We start from the raw sequence: 16815 nt of genomic DNA, 5'->3' as shown, positions 1-16815 counted from the left end.
ACTGATTATTCCAAGACTGAAGTGGGGAAAGGCTTCCGCTTGAAGCAAACAATACGATAATTGTTAAGAAACTGGCATATATGAGCATAGCAAACCTCACATGTGTGAGGCTTCTGTTTTAATATGGCAAAGGTAACATTGCTTAAGATTTCCCTGGCACTGCCTGGTCAGTACCCTTTCAAACTATCACTGAGAGTGGGTCACTTAAATGATGCAAGTAGGTAAATGATCCATGACTACCCATCAAATTAATTTTGTCAGATGAAGCCGATGTTATTTAAATTATAGATTCTGCTCCCTATGTCAAGGCTGGGGCCGGGTCAGGCAAAGTCCAGGGGCAGTCTGAGGTCTGTAGCCAGTAAGCAGGAGGGTCCGAGGCACCAAATCCAAATCACTGTACAAGTATCGCAGGTCCGAGGTCCAGAAGCCGAGGTCAGGGAGTCCAGAAGTCACAAGCCAAAGCCAGGGAGTCCAGAAACCAAAGTCAAGCCGGAGTGGATGCTAGAACGTCAGGGAGATGACTAGTTGCTTCCACAAAGCCTCCTCCCAAAGCCTACAGCTATATAGCCCTCTGCTGGCTGTTGCCCATTTGGGCTAATTGCTGGCTCAGAGAGGCAGCCAGGATCCTGTTGCAACTCACGCATCCTTGCTCTTAGAAGGGCCAGAATCCTCTCAAAACTCAGGGCTCAGGGAGCGTCTTGCTTGTGAGCGTGCCGCCCTCCTCCAATCCCTGAGGTCCTGACGGAGGCGGTCACGCACACGCGCCACCCGAGAGGGCGAGGCAGGGGGGCTGGGATCTTCTCCAGCAGGAGGCAGGGGCACTGGTGCAGGTGGCAGGGGCACAGTTTCTTCTGCAGGCTCAACTTCCTCTGCAGGGTCCCCAGCACTCATGACACCCTATGCCTAAAATAGCACCCTGATGTGCCATAATTAAGTCGAGAGATCATTTCCTGCTACTTCATTTCCATGCCAGGAAGAGCTTCATCTGCTTAATGTTTGTGTTAAGCTTTTGTTGAAGGCATAGGTGTAAGCGTTGAGGCGGGATAGGACCTGTCCTTCCCAAGAGATGACCCACTAATTTGATTAGAATATCCTCAATCAATGTTTTTAGCAGTGACTGTTCAAAGCCAGCTCTTGGCATCTGTTGAATTTTTGCTTACAAGGCAGTCTCAGTTGTATAAAATGGTAATAACTGTAATTGACAGGCCTGCCAAGTACTGGGAGAAACAATGTCCTGTCCTTTTAACAGAGGCTTAATGTCATGCTGGAGAACTGGTTTGGTGTAGTGGTTAAGTGTGCAGACTCTTATCTGGGAGAACCGGGTTTGATTCCCCACTCCTCCACTTGCACCTGCTAGCATGGCCTTGGGTCAGCCATAGCTCTGGCAGAGGTTGTCCTTGAAAGGGCAGCTGCTGTGAGAGCCCTCTCCAGCCCCACCCACCTCACAGGGTGTCTGTTATGGGGGAGGAAGGTAAAGGAGATTGTGAGCTGCTCTGAGACTCTTCGGAGTGGAGGGCGGGATATAAATCCAATATCATCTTCATCTTCTTCTTCCCCAGGCCATAAAAGCTTCGGTTTCCCATTTCCATACATACAGTATCTGCTAAAGGTATACAACTTTTTTTCCAGGCCTGTTGTCAAGTTATTTACTCTGTTCCGGTATTGTGTCTTAGGTCAGAATCATTAATGGTATCAGTGGCTTGTGAATCTACCTTCCTGTCCTGAACTGGAACAGTCCTGCTGTTGCATATGGAGGATTTTTCACTAATTTAGTATTTCTTGGTACAGTAATAGCGCATCACAATCAATATTCCTCTGTAGACAAGCCCTTATAACACTGCAACTGTGTCCTTGATTTCTGTTTGTTCTTCCTCTGATTGTAAGGATTCAGACTTGGAAGCTAGAATTTACTATTTTTATATTTATAGAATAAAGTAAGACCAAGCAGGGCTCCAGGCAAGGTAGTTTTGTACCTTTTGATGAGGAATGCATTACCTCTTGAATTTCTGCCTAACCTAACCTTATGAATGATGCAGGATCTTTGCCAGGGGAAAGATGATAAGCTAGTTTCATCTTCTCTTGCGGCAGCTATTTCCTTTATGCTTAATGGGAATGAGTCTTACCTTCAAGTGACCAATCACAAACTTATGGACTAAATGGTTCCACATAGACTTCTTAAATACAGAGAGGTGTCCAAAGTCGTGCTGTAGCCAGCCAGCCTGGGCCTTGGGAGGAAAGAGAATGATCATAAGAATGAAAAAGCACACTACAACAAGTATGAAACTACCTCAAAATCTGCCTTGCTATAAAGCTTTTCTCCTGTGAACAGATTTGGTTTTCTTTACATTGATGTCAAAGACACCTGAAACTAAAGCAGAAGACATTCCAGATGTCCACATTCAAAGCCAAGCTAACACATGGAGACCTAGAAACTTCTGTAAAGTGCATTACAAAGGAACACAACCAAAGGTGGCAGTCAATTGATCTTTCTCCTATACATAGATTTTTCTTTACAGGGATAAATTGTGTGAAAACTATTTAAGAAGCTAGGTTTTCTAAACTGTTTCTATTCCACCTTTTCATTTGATTTCTGCTGCTGGGAATTTGCTCTGATGACAGCCTGTGCTCAGATGTTACCTAGTGCGGGAGATCCCAGCACTGTGCCTTATTAAGTTAGAAGGTGATTAGGCCTTTGTGCTTAGACTACTGGATTAGGATCTGGGAGACCCAGGTTCGAAACCCTACTCTGCCAAGGAAGTTTGCTGGATGACTTTGGGACAGTTGCACTCTCTCAGCCTAACCTAACCCATATGGTTGCTGTGAGGATAAAATGGAAGAGAGGAGAATGATGTAGGTCACTTTGGATCCCATTAGGGAGAAGGCCAAGGAATAAATAAGTAGATGAGACCCTCATCATTGAAATCTCTTCTTCCAAATTATTTAAGTAAAGTTGTAGGGTGAAAACCTGGCAAAATTTGGCACATTATGCTTATGGAGAAAATCAAGGCATATAATGACATGTCGGAAGGTAAAGTGATGGCTGAAGAAAAACTGATCAACAACGGGCAACTTTTCATAATATACTGGAATAGAATTAAGTCTAATGAAAATGTCAGAGAATAAATTCTTAACTATATATTCGTACTTAGCAGTAAAACATTTATAGAAGTGTATATGCAACATGGTTTAATTTTATTGCTTAGTTTAATAAACATGTTCTTATGTCCTTGTGGTGTTTGCTATTTACATTTTCAGTTTCCTTCTTTTGTACATTTGTATTTGTATATAATTATTACATTGAAATATATTTTAAAAACACCTGCTCTCTCCACATAGAGAGTAGGGCCACAAAGGATCTGAGCAACCTATTGGGAGAATGACTGGCCTGCCCCACTACTCTATGTCCCCTCCTCTTCCTTATACTGTTAGAAGGTAGAAAAAGGAGAGGAGATGGGGAAGAACCCAGCCTGCCTATTTTATTCTCTTGGTTCCTGTCTTATTTGTCAGTATGTTTCTTAGCCTCCACTCTTTGTCACTGAGAAAGAGGAAGTCCAAGCAGACAGTTCCTCCCAGGTATAGCAAGTGTGTGCAAGGCCACTTTGTCTAACAAAGGTCTTTGTGTTGCCAGATACAGGGTTGGTTACAGTGCTGTGTGCAGCCACAGGAGTTGATGTAGTTATAGAGAAAGTAGGATTGTTAGCACCATCCTAGGTGGAATTACACTCTTCTAAGCCCATTGGCATAAATGGATTTAGAAGGGTGTAGCTCTGCTTTAGATTGCACTGTGTGTTGATTAATTCACAGGGACTAAATTTCATCATTGAGACTAAGAATCCAATACAGTATTCTTTAATTGTATTTTGGTTTGGATCTGCTATTGTTACAGGGAATGAAGCATAGAATATTAAAAAGACAGGCTAGCAAGAACTGGAACTTTTTAGTTATAAAACTGTATTTCATCTCACTGTTCAGTACCTTGAAAAAGGAACACTTAGATTGAGGTTGTGGTGATATACATACTCATTTACATGGAATGAATAACTATAGGAATGAGAAGACAAACAATTATTCATTCAATGTCTCCTCACCTGAGAGACTGCAAGGATGACAGAAAGAAGGAAGGTAGTGATCCAGTTAGTACCACAGTAGAAAACCATTAGCCATCCCAGAGCTTCCATCAAAAGAATATGACCCAGATAAAGGGAGAAAAACACTGGACTGGCTTCGAATAAGTTCATATCCTCTGCTGTCTTTCTTAGGGCACGGAAATCTTCCACCAATTGGGGCTGCAAAGTGAAAATACAAGAAATTGACATGAAGTCCTTTTAAGCACACTTCCACATCAATTCTGAGTAGGTTTCTTCCTAGGAAAGTACTCTTAGGACTGCACTTTAACTTTCTCTAGATGGCATCTGTGTCTGCATAAGTACTCAGCCTCTCCATTATTCTTCCCCATTTATAAATACGGTAGCAGGTATTCTACTCCAGAAAAGACTAAATGCTAACCAAAGAGAGCTTCAATTCTTGAGCATAAATTCAGGAAGACAAAATAATGTTTGTGTATATCCCCAGACTCGGCGTTTCAAATAACTTGAAAGTATTTGGGGCAAATGCTGGATTGCAAAAATGGTACATATGAACATATGAAGCTGCCTTATACTGAATCAGACCTTTGGTCCATCAAAGTCAGTATTGTCTTCTCAGACCGGCAGCGGCTCTCCAGGGTCTCAAGCTGAGGTTTTTCACACCTATTTGCCTGGACCCTTTTTTGGAGATGCCAGGGATTGAACCTGGGACCTTCTGCTTCCCAAGAAGATGCTCTACCACTGAGCCACCGTCCCTGTGGTAGCAGTGCAAGAAGACGATGGAAGATGAAGGAAAATGATCAATCACATTTAGGCAGGAGAAACCACAAGAAGGGGACTATATTGATATCTTGGTAATATGCACATTTATTTAAATTTAATAAATGAATGAAACAGAAGACATTACTGCTCCTTAGTCTGACTAACTGAAGCCTTTCTGGTGTTAGTTGTAATGTCTCAGCCTTCTTATTTCCATGTTTTACAACATCTGTGTTTTACAACAAACTCATGATTTAGGAATATCTGTCTGTCTCTCTCTTTTAAAAAAAACAAACAGATATTCTCAGGATACCAGATTCTGCATTTATGCAATGATACCATAGATCCCAAGAAGATACTGCTGTTTTGCCCACATAAAACTAAGCAAGCCCTTACTTGCTCTGATAAATGGATAGATCAATCTCAGGTCAAATAAAAAGATAAGAAATTATTTTTAAAATCCTTTTAATAGTTAATAAAATGGCATCACATGTCAGGAGGAAAGAAAAGGGCAAGGTTACTTATCATCAATAATATCAAAAAGAATCACACACAAAACACATTAGCCTAGTGTGGAAGAAATCTAAAGTTGCCATAGAATTCTCATGTAAAATGAAATCTGAAGTAAAATTCAAGTAAAACAACTGCAGGAATTTTGAAGGAAGGTAAAAAATTTTTGGTACCGTTACCAAAATTCTCAACAGAGTTTTGCACAGTTATAGTTTTGTTTTAAATCTCATGATCTCGGTGATAAAATATTGGATTCCCCACATTTATTACACAATAAAACAAATCTCTTTCATGATAGTGCCCAAGTTAAGTCTCATGGAGGCTCCACTGAAATCAATACAGATGTGGCAGTTTATGCTAGCAACTTAAGATATAGCCAAGTGTTTCTCAATTCATCAGAGATCTCTTGTGCTTCTCCGTGTTCCTCCCTAATTGGCCTCATGAGGGCTACAGGAGACAATTAAAGCCACTTAAGCATTAGCCTCTCATCTGACAAGTGTTCCCTTTGGGATGCAAAATTCTATGCTCTACAGAGTAAGATCAGGTTAGGCACTGGCTAGCTGTCATATGTTCAGGCATCCACAAACAACAGGGAGCAGAAAGGGTCAGCCAAGCAGTACAGAGTGCCTGAATAATTGATCCCTTGAACATCTGGGATTCAGGGGTCCTGAGGAGCATGTTGATGTGAGGTAGAAGGGGAAAATGCAGTAAAGCTGCACCCAGTCCAGAAGCTAGACTAAAGGGCTGACTGTGGAATCTCAATAAATCAGCAAATAGTCATGTATCATATTCTAGCAGTACAAAGAAATGAGATCTAGTTTCTAGTTGGGAGGGGGGAGACAATGAGGTTGGTACACAGCCAAGTGTCAGCAAGTTGGGAATACGATCCTTACAGGTGGAACAGAAATTCATGATAATTTGCTGAAAGGTTCATTCTAGTTTGTTAATCAACATGCAGCATGACTCCTCTCTCCTCACTCTGTCCCTCCAGCTGCACACAGCCCTTTCTGTCCCTAAGCCCACTAGGAGGGTTCCTTTCAGACTCTTCCATAACACAGTAGCAGAACAGCTAGTATGTCTGAGGAAAGGGGCTCACAGACATATTTCCAGTAAGCTTCCTGTCTCTTCTGCTGACCCCTAAGAACCCTGTCATTTCCATTCACCCTCCCTTCGTATTTTGCTTCCACCTCTCCTTTCCTAGCCCATTAATTCTCTCTCTTTCTCTGTGATTTTTTAGAGTCTACTTTCTTCAGGTCCTCATTAGATCCCTCCCCCATTGTGCCTCACATCTCTCCAATTCCCCTTCCAGGCTTCTGTTACAGCAACTCAATTAACAGTGAAGGAGAGCATGCAAGACTATCAGGTATTAGCTAGCTGGTATTAGCTAGCCACAATTCATCCTTTTTCAGTGTGCATGGCTTCTTTGAAGAAATATAATCCCTGCTGTTTTTCAACAAATCCACATATTCTGCATTTTGTTATGATATTTCATTCATATCTCTGTGACAAAGCAGCATCCATAGAGAAACCCTTCATTTATGATTAGATTTGTTTAGCCATATGGATATGCTGCTGCCACATTTACCTTTGTCCTAATTCTGTAGCTAGTATTCTACTTTCTTCTCACCTAGAAAACTCTGCTTGCTATTGACCCATCTAGTTATTACAGACGAGGATTCAACTGAATAAGCTTCTGCTTATTCATTGGTTGGCATGAGCTGGGTACCAATGAATGGCTCACTTGAAATGGAAAGATGCTATTAGCTTTCTGTGTATGAGCCATTCTTGGAATTTTACACCAGCAACTGAGAATCACATCAATCAGGGTCCATATGTCTTTGTTAACATTTCCCAGTATGTTCAAAGATTACTTCCACAGACAATGGCTTATGTTATTATATGGGTACATATTCATGAAAGACTGCAGCAGGCAGCCTAACAAGTCATTCACAGGGAAAGTAGCTGCTACTCACATTCTTGTCTCGGTCTTGACTGGGTTCTCCTGAGGCAAGTTCTCCAATCAGCAGTGGTTTAAGAAATTTCTGCACAAAGTTGAGGTCAGGGTGAAAGGCTTTGAATGCATCCTAGAATGGAGAAACAGAACATCACCATTACCCAGAGAGCATGCACTTGCTCTTTGAAATTTCTCACATTCTCCTCCTCTGATTCTCTGCTCTGCTGCCATGTGAACTGCTGTCACTTTAAAGGGTGGGGGGTAATGTCAGCTGCCAATTTGGGGGTTTAACTGATTTTTGTTGCACGCCTCTGCTTTTGGACAACCAGTTCCCAAAAAGAATTAAGAAAAAGGCAAGCTTTTTCTGCAGGAGTGTAAGCAGCTCCTGCTAGTGCTGATATCAGGATATCCTGAAATGTACTCCATGAGGAATCTAAACAAACAGAATAATAATGGCCAAATTTGTACCCGTGTTTGCATTGCCTATTCTTATCCAGAATGCAGCAGGCTGCTACTTCTTGTATCTAACATCAAACTGGATCAATTATGTCCTGATATTGGTGATGCCATCACCTAATCAAAAGATTGTTTTATTCTTCATCTGATAATTTCAACAAAAGTTAACATCTTGATGGTGTGTCCCATATATCAAATTTCACATATTTTTTTAAAAAAACGCTCTGGACAACACAACTTGTGCAGAACTGCAAGCAGGATTGGCACATTTTGATATTTCATTTGTCACATGGCTCACATCCCATGTCTGTGGCTCTCAACCCATGTAAGCATGAACCTACACCAGGGACTGGCCAGACTCTGGCACAACTGGGAGAGCTGTTGTATTACTGAGAACCATAGCACAGAGCAATAATCATGCAAAAGCTGGAAACCAACAGGTGCAGAGAATATTTTATTGCCAAACTGATTCTGGATGTGTTGTTCCTCTTGGAAAATGATTAAGTTGCAAAAACAACCAATGTGATATATCTATATGAAACTATATATAGTTTCAAAAAGGTAAAGGTAGTCAGTCCCCTGTGCAAGCAGCAGCAGTTTCTGACTCTGGGGTGATGTTGCATCACGACTATACCATTAAATAAATGCAGAATTATCAGGTATATGATGCAATGCTATATAATAATCTAACTGCATTGTTGTCCATTACCCACAGGTTTAAATGCTGCCACTAAATAAATACCTATCTAGCACCTATAACATTTCTGTTGGTTTGGGAGACGCAAAAGTCCTTCATGTCACATTGACTTAGCCAATCCTAACAAAGTCAACCTGCAGCCAAAGCTTTCAGTCAGTGAGTAATGAAATGAATAAAACTATGATGGTCTTAAAGCTGCCACTGGATTCTAACTTTGTTCTACTGCTCTAAACCAATCTGGCTACCCACCTGAAATGAATAGGTTTACTGTGCCATGCTGGGAAGGAAAGAAACAAACAATACTCCGTCCATTTATAATTCCCCAAAACATTTACAGGTGTTAATTATATAAGTCCCCAAATTCCAGAAATATTATTTGAAGATGTGCAAACACAGCCATACCTTGAACATATCATGGCCAAATAGTGAGTGGGAGGCAGAATGAGGAATCCTACTCTACAATTCCTGTTCTGTCTATGTGGGAATAAGCCCTGTTGAATACAGAAGAACTCTTGAGGCTCACTGGAACAGCCTTTGCTTGCAGAAAGTCCCAGATCTAATTCCTAGCATCTCCAGCTAAAAAAAGGAGCAGTTAGTAGGTGATATAAAAGATCTCTGCCTGAGACCCTGGAGAGTTTGCTGCCAGTCTGAGTAGACAATACTGACTGTGGTGGGCCAATGATCTCATTCTGTACAAGACAGCTCCACATGTGTATACCTGAGTAATCAAATGATCAGGCTGTATATCCATTACTTATCTGTTCCTAATCTGATTCAAACTTTCTTTGTCTATAGAGTCACAAAAATTCTGGAATGTCAAAATGTCTTGAATTCCTTTTCTTAGTGGGCTACTGTATGAAACAGGTTGCAGACAAGAAGTCAATCTCTACCTTTCTTATAGGAAGAAACTCCCCTGGTGTCAACTCTGAATGATTAGTGTACACTTCTGATGTGGAGAAGACAGACCAAGGTCTTGACCACCAGTTAGCTTTGCTTTCTAAGATGAATCTGCCATAAATGCATAAACTGTGTGCCTCTATTTACAATTAATGATCATTTCCCTCCTTCTGTGCCATTCCACTTAATCTATGATTTATTTACTTAAAACACATGAAATATTTTGTAAACTGAGACACATTGTTCACTCCTGCATGACTCAACAGAAAACAGTGGATGTGGCTTAAATCTGTATGTGTGAATTATGGAAGGGGGGAAAGTTTAGGCCATAAAGCTTGATATGTGAGAAAGAGAGGCATACCCCTGTTCCTTCACTCAAATGTAGGATTTTCCATTTTTTCCTTCCTTTATGGCAGAGCAGCTCCTTTATCTATTTGCTTCTTTTATGAAGATCTGTGGCTGTTACTTATTGTATTTTGATGCTGGCTCAGCCTTGGAACTTGAGAAAAGAGGCAAGATCATCCTCTTAATTTAAACTTCAGAAACTGGCATGCAAGAAGCTTTTTAAAGTTAAAAAATAAACAAATATTTTATTCAATGTAGAGGGGGAAAGGTCAGGGGTAATACGTCTGAGGTAAATGTGAACTCTGAGGTAACTTAGTAATTTCACATTTATATATTTCCAGCAAGTGAGAGTTAAAGCTTTTCACAAAGTGTCCATGGTGCCCATCAACACTTTTCCCAGCTCCCTCCAAATGTTTATGAAATTGGGCAAGGTAAGGTGGGGCTTTTGCCCAGCAAGACTTCTGATTGGCCAAAAGAGATTTAATAGGCTGTGCAGACTTTTAAAAAACATTGCTGTGGTAGCGACTGTCACCACAGCACAAGGTTATTCACTGTGTAACTGAAGGTAAGCTACTGCCACAGCCATTTTATTACTGGCTCCACCTCTTGTGGCAATATCCAGCATGCTGTCAGAACTCCAAAGGTGCCTAGAGGATTAAGCAGATTGAGAACCCCTGCCATGCGGCACAGCGGTTCAAATTCCCACAGCCATAAAACCCCCTGGGTGACCTTAGATCAGTTATTATCTCTCAGCCTAACCTACTTTAAAAGGTTTTTGCATGGATAACATGGGGAAGGGACAACAATGCATACTACTTTGAGCTCCTTGAAGAAAGGGTAGGATGATAAGTGATCCAAATATCACCAGAGCCAGCTTATTTTTATATTATGTATTTATATTATCTTTTATATTATTGATAACTCTATTATCTTTTGTATTATTGATATATTATGTATTATATATATATTTATATTATCTTTTGTATTATTGATAACTCTTATTGCATTGTTTCAATTATGTTATTGTACTGTGCTTACATTGTGAGCTCCGTGAGCTGGTCTCCAGAGAGGTGGCATGTAAGTGCTCGCAGTCTGGCAAGTAAATGTATGAACTGCCTCCATCAAAACATGTGCTTCAGGTAACATTTGGGATTATGTAAAGTTCTGTGTATTCTGAATGAAGCTTTGTAGCTCTTAATTATATACCGAGAGAAATGTGACTTGACAGTGGTTGAAGGAGCTACATCCCCTTCTGCAATAAAGAACTATTGCTTCCCTGGTTCAATTGGTTTCCCCTATATATTTTGCTGGATTATAAAATTTCTTGGTTGGAATATATGGCTCTATGGTTTTTTGGTTTTTCTTTCTCTCTCTATGGGATATAAAGAATTGGATGACTTTTAAGCACTTGGCAGGAGTTTAATATTTTTTTTTCTCTTCTCCCTATTTTTGCCTCTTTTGCTGGATTATAAAGTTAATTTTTCAAGCTTGGTGTTGGGATCTGGTTTTTCTTCTCCCCCCCCCCCCCCCCTTGGTTTTCTGATTTTTATTTTTTTTCTTTTTCATTTTTGTAAATTTTTCCTGCTTGTGGATTACCGTGGTTTGGAAGTGGTTTGTGGATTACAGTGGTTTGGAAGAAGAGAATCTGCTAATTGAATAACGTTTAAAGTTTGGTCTTGGATTAGCTGGAACAGGCCCTTATGGAGCAGAATGGATTGAACTCTGGAGCAACTTTATGAAGTTCTGCCATTGTGAACTTGACTTCTGCTTTGCTGCTTTTCATAGCTGATCGTCTGTTGTTGATAGAAGATATTGTTTCACTTTCTGTTTATCATTATTTGGGGTTGCTCTTAGATTGTTGATATAAACTAGAAGGTGGTGTTCCCAAACAATTAATTTGAGCTAGTACATTTTCAAAACATTGATTTTCGCGAACAGAGAACAGGCTGTGGCTACAAAAAATCTATGGTGCTTCTAAATAGGTATTTGACAATATTCTAGTGGAAATATTATAGCAAGAAAACTAGAGAGCAAGAGAAACAGCTGCTGGACTCAAAGAGGCACACACAAAAAAGAGAGAATAGAGAGGGCAGAGCCTTGACCCCGTCGCCAAGCCTCCCACCTGGCCCAGCAAAGCTCACTGCTGCAACGGTGCAAGGAGACATGAAGGAAATGCAAAATGCCCTATTGACAGCTATTGCACAACTGACTGACAAGGAAGACAATATAGGAGAACAAATGACAGAAATTAAACAAGAACTTCAAGAGAATAGAAAACAAACAGCAGAAACCAATAAAGCACTGAAGGCTCTAGATGCACAAGTGGTGGATAATACACAAAAGGTGGAACAGCTGTAAAAGGAGCAGAAGATAGTTTCAGTTTCGGTTTGCTTTATTACGGTCCATGACCAAATACACTGCACAATGCAGGCCAACAACAACCACATAAAAATTGTAAAAATCAAGATGGACCTAAATAAATAAAACGTAAGATATTTAAAAAATAAATGTGAAAATAAAATATAGGACATAAGTATGAATAATGAGATATGACAAATAATACAGTAGTGGTCAAGCATCCTCTAGCTTAATAAATATAGTACATATAATAAAAAATTTAAAATTTAAAATTTAAAAATTATACAGCTCCAGAAGAAATATTAACTAGAATACACTGGTTAAAATTACAATCTGTTACCTTGACATTAACTTGTAAGAACCATAGAATGCAATTTGATTGCATGGGAACAAAATTTGGCAACTTTATGTATGGTCTCTGAATTTATATCAGTTTCAGTAGCATTTGTGATGGTATACAGAGTACTCAGGCATTTAAGAAAAGATAAAATACAAGCTTGGAAATATTAAAAAAACAGTCAGTTCAGGACCCCTTCTTTACATAATCCTCACAAATTCTCCTAGCTGCTGCCATAAATTTGGCACAATTAATTGTGAATTGGGGGTTAAAATCTGATAACAGCGTATTTCTGATTTTGAAATAAAAAAACTCGAGACATCCCTCCAACAAAGAATAAATGTACCTGGCTCGTATGCCAGGGTATAGGCCACACCCAAACAAAACATGGTCAATCGTTTCAATTTTATCTGCACCGCAAGGACAAACCCGCTCAGCCATAGACACCTTTCTAAAGCGGCCCTCAATGACTGCTGAAGGAAAGATATTACAATGGGCTATAGAAAAGGCCCTTCTGTGGGATGGTATTGTTAGAGTTGAGAGACAGGGGGCTGGAGCTAACACATATCTCCTTCGAGGGGGAGCTAGATAATCTGGAACCTTGGCAATATCATTCTGTCTCTCAATGTCTTGTAGTCTCTGTTTGACTATGGCAGAAGATATATGATGCCCGACTCATCCAGTTGGAAATTGATACGAGCAGCTTATATGTTGAGGTTTCAAAATGTACCAGAGGACAGATCTGAAGATTTACAGAAAATTCTTAGTGAGGCCCTTGCAGAAATTCTACAGGTGACTCCGGGGAAAATACAAGAAGAGTTTGACCATCAAGCTTCACCAGGAGGAATGAATGACCTAGCAAGATCCACTTGAAGCTCACAAAGAAAAGAACTAGAGATAATATCTTGAGACAAACAAGAGATAAGCCGGTGGTGATAGCAGAAAATACAGTAAAAATTTTGTAGAGGTACCGTGGCCAGTCAGATAGAAGAAAAGAGAATATCAAGATTTGACAAACTTTTAAAGAGAAACAGAAATACCTTATACGTGGTTAATGACAGAGGGTCTGCTTTTCACGTATGAAGATAAAAGATACAGGATTAACTCTATTTTTAAAGTTGAAAACTTCTTGGAGAAATTTGGGAAGGAAGGAAGGAGAAAAGATGATGAAGAAGAAATATCAGATGAAGAAGATCCAAGTGGAGCAAAGAAATAACACGGCTTCAGATAAAAAAAGATAGTGATAAGAAGAATCCATAATGGCGTCAATAGTCTCCATTAATGTGAATGGACTTAATTCTCCCATAAAAAGGAGAAAGACCTTTAAATACCTAGCAAAATTGGATACTGATATAATTTGTTTGCAAGAAACTCATATTTTGGCAAAGGACCAACATTTCCTGAATAATAAAAAACTTGGCAAACTTTTTGTAGCAGTGGACTCCAATAGAAAGAAAAGGGGCTTGGCAACTTACATAAAGGATAATTCAACCCACAACTATGGTTTGCTTCAGAAGATGGAAGAATTTTATTAGTAGAAATTACTATGGAAAGTAGGAAAATTCTATTGGAAAATATATATGCACCAAATGACCATCAAGAGAAATTTTTTAATGAGTTACATCTTAAGCTCGCAGATTTAGAGTACTCAGAATATTGTTTAATAGGAGATTTCAACGCAGTTTTTGATAGACAATTGGATAAAAAATCAGATAAACACAGCAAAACTAAAAGATTGCAATTGCCAATAAGCTTTTTGAAACTAGCAGAAGAATTGAATCTAGTAGACGCTTGGAGAACAAGATACCCAACAACAAGAGATTGTATTTATTACTCTAGTCATCAATCTTGGTCAAGAATTGATATGTGTTGGCTTTCTGTAGATTTAATGAAAGACCTAATAGAAACTGAAATTCAACCAAGAGTGATTTCAGGTCACAATCCAATAACTGTGAAAATTAAAGGAGCCCAAATGAGAAGAGCCTGGAGGTTAAATACTCAAATTTTAAAAGACAAAAACTTCCTTCAAGTGTTGAAGGTAGAAATGGAATCCTTTTTTAAACAGAATATAACTCATGAGGTAAAGATGCAAGTTGTTTGGGACACAGCCAAAGCATATTTTAGGGGGTTAGCAATCAGGTATAATGCCAAGAAAAAGAAGGAAAGAGCTGAAAAATTTCAAAAATTAATGAGACAAGTAGAGAAAGATGAAAAGGATTTAAAAGCACATCCTACAAAACAGGAATTTCAAAATAAAATTAAAAAATACAACATCAATTGAATCTTTTACTTGTGGAAGAGGTGGAGAAAAAGTTGAAGTTTGCCAGACAAAATTATTTTGAACATGCCAATAAACCCGGAAGATGGCTAGCATACAGATTAAGAAAGAAAGTGCCAAAAGAATAATAAAAGTATTGAGGGATGAAAATAACAAAGAGAAATTCAAAAGAAAGGAGATATGCCAAATTGTGGAACAATTCTATAAAAGAATTCAGGTTTTCACGGCTGGTAACATCATTAGGGTCTGTAGAATCTTTCGGGATCAAGTGCCGTGTTCTACTGGAGAAAGTTTGGAAGGAAAACTTTCTCCAGTAGAACACGACACTTGATCCTGAAAGATTCTACAAACCCTAATTCTATAAAAAGTTATATGAAGACAAACAAGTCTCAAATAAAGATTTATAAGAATATCTCAAATAATCTCATCAATAATCTCATCAAATTTACAGAGGAACAATGGAAAATTCTGAATGAACCAATAATGATAAGAGAAGTGGGAGAGCAGTAGCGTCGCAAAAGAATGGCAAATCACCTGGCCCAGATGGTTTGCCTGCAGAATTTTATAAAGCCTTCAAGGATTGCTTATTGATACCATTTAAAATCTTATAGAAATGATTCAAAAAGAAACTGAGATACCAAATTCTTGGCAAGAAGCTATAATATCCTTAATCCCAAAAGAAGACGCATACTCGAAAGATATAAAAAATTTTAGGCCAATTTATCTTTTGAATGTGGACTATAAAATTTTTGCTTCAGTACTGACTCAACAGCTAAAGAAAGTGTTATCTGTTATTATACATCAAGATCAAGCAGGATTTCTGCCCAGAAGGTACCTGAAAGACAATGTCTGAACAATATGTAATATAATGGAATATTATGAGCTTCACCCAGAGAAACAATTGGCTCTAATTGGTTTGGATGCAGAGAAGGCCTTTGATAATGTACGTTGGCAATTTATGCTACAACAATTGAAGGGTATGGAATGTGGCCAAAATTTTTTGAGAGTGATTCAAGTTATATACTCCTCCCAAAACGCAAAAGTAGTGGTGAATGGCGAACTATTAGAACCGATTGCTATCCAGAAGGGAACAAGACAAGGATGTCCTTTATCATCACTTCTCTTTATTTTAAGTTTGGAAATATTGAATACTCAAATAAGAGAGGATTCAAATATTAAGGGGGCTGTGATCAAGGGCGAGCAATATAAGTTGAGAGCTTCTGCAGATGATTTGGTTTTCGTACTAGAGCAACTGTTGGATTTGACTGACTACCTGACGAATAAGATTAATGAATTTGGCCATTGGACTGGACTGAAAATAAATTACGCCAAAATGAAATTCTTGGCTAAAAATATGACACCGGAACAAGCTTATCTTCTCCAACAAAAGTCAGGATTCTCTAATGAGAAGGTGAAATACTTGGGCATTTATATTTCCAATAAATGCAGCAATTTAAAGTCAGACAATTATGATAAATTACTTAAAGAGATCAAAAAAGACTTGCAGAAATGGCAGGATTTGAACATATCTCTAATAGGAAGAATTGCTGCGATAAAAATGAACATTTTGCCAAGACTTCTATTTCTATTTCAAACTATTCCAATTCTCTTAACTAATGTATTTTTTCAGGAACTGAACAAAATAATCTTGGCATATATTTGTAGGAAAAAAACCCCCAAGAATTAAATTTAAAACGTTACAAGACTCTAAAGCTAGAGTGGGCCTGGGTCTTACAGATTGGCAACTATATTATAGAGCCGCAGTCCTGTCTTGGGTGAGAGATTGGGTTCTACTGAAGGACAGGAGGCAATTAATAATAGAGGGCTATGACCTTATGTTGGGTTGGCATGTGTATTTATGGTACCAAAGACTAGAAGGACATTCCTACTTTAAGAATCACTGGTTCCGGAAATCCTTGTATCATACATGGTCATGGTTAAAACCAAGGATTTACCAAAAAATGCCAAGGTGAGTTTCACCAGCTGAAGCGTTTACACCACCAAATCTTATAAAACCAAATCAGAGTTATGTATATGGAGAAATTTTGGGACAAGATAACCATTTAAAATCTAAAGAAGAACTTGAAAGTATGGATATTAAATTGAACTGGTGGTTGAGATCACAAATAGAATCTAGAT

General features: G+C 38.9%; 1 protein-coding gene across 1 annotated transcript in view; it reads right to left on the bottom strand.

The window, feature by feature from the left end:
• The window catches only part of LOC132590519 (acyl-CoA 6-desaturase-like), a gene marked incomplete at its 5' end in the record, with an annotated part of 29056 nt that extends 21618 nt beyond the window's left edge, over positions 1 to 7438 (bottom strand). The window contains 3 exons of the mRNA XM_060263429.1: positions 2124 to 2225; positions 4089 to 4286; positions 7328 to 7438. Coding sequence (XP_060119412.1) covers positions 2124 to 2225; positions 4089 to 4286; positions 7328 to 7438 — 411 coding nt within the window. The remainder of the gene's footprint in view (positions 1 to 2123; positions 2226 to 4088; positions 4287 to 7327) is intronic.
• Positions 7439 to 16815: the final 9377 nt, after the last annotated feature.

This window comes from Heteronotia binoei, unplaced genomic scaffold (genome assembly GCF_032191835.1).
Source record: "Heteronotia binoei isolate CCM8104 ecotype False Entrance Well unplaced genomic scaffold, APGP_CSIRO_Hbin_v1 ptg000098l, whole genome shotgun sequence".
NCBI classification, from domain to species: Eukaryota; Metazoa; Chordata; class Lepidosauria; order Squamata; family Gekkonidae; genus Heteronotia; species Heteronotia binoei.
The sequence above is the reverse complement of the archived record's forward strand: the minus strand, read 5'-3'. Positions and strand labels throughout refer to the sequence as shown.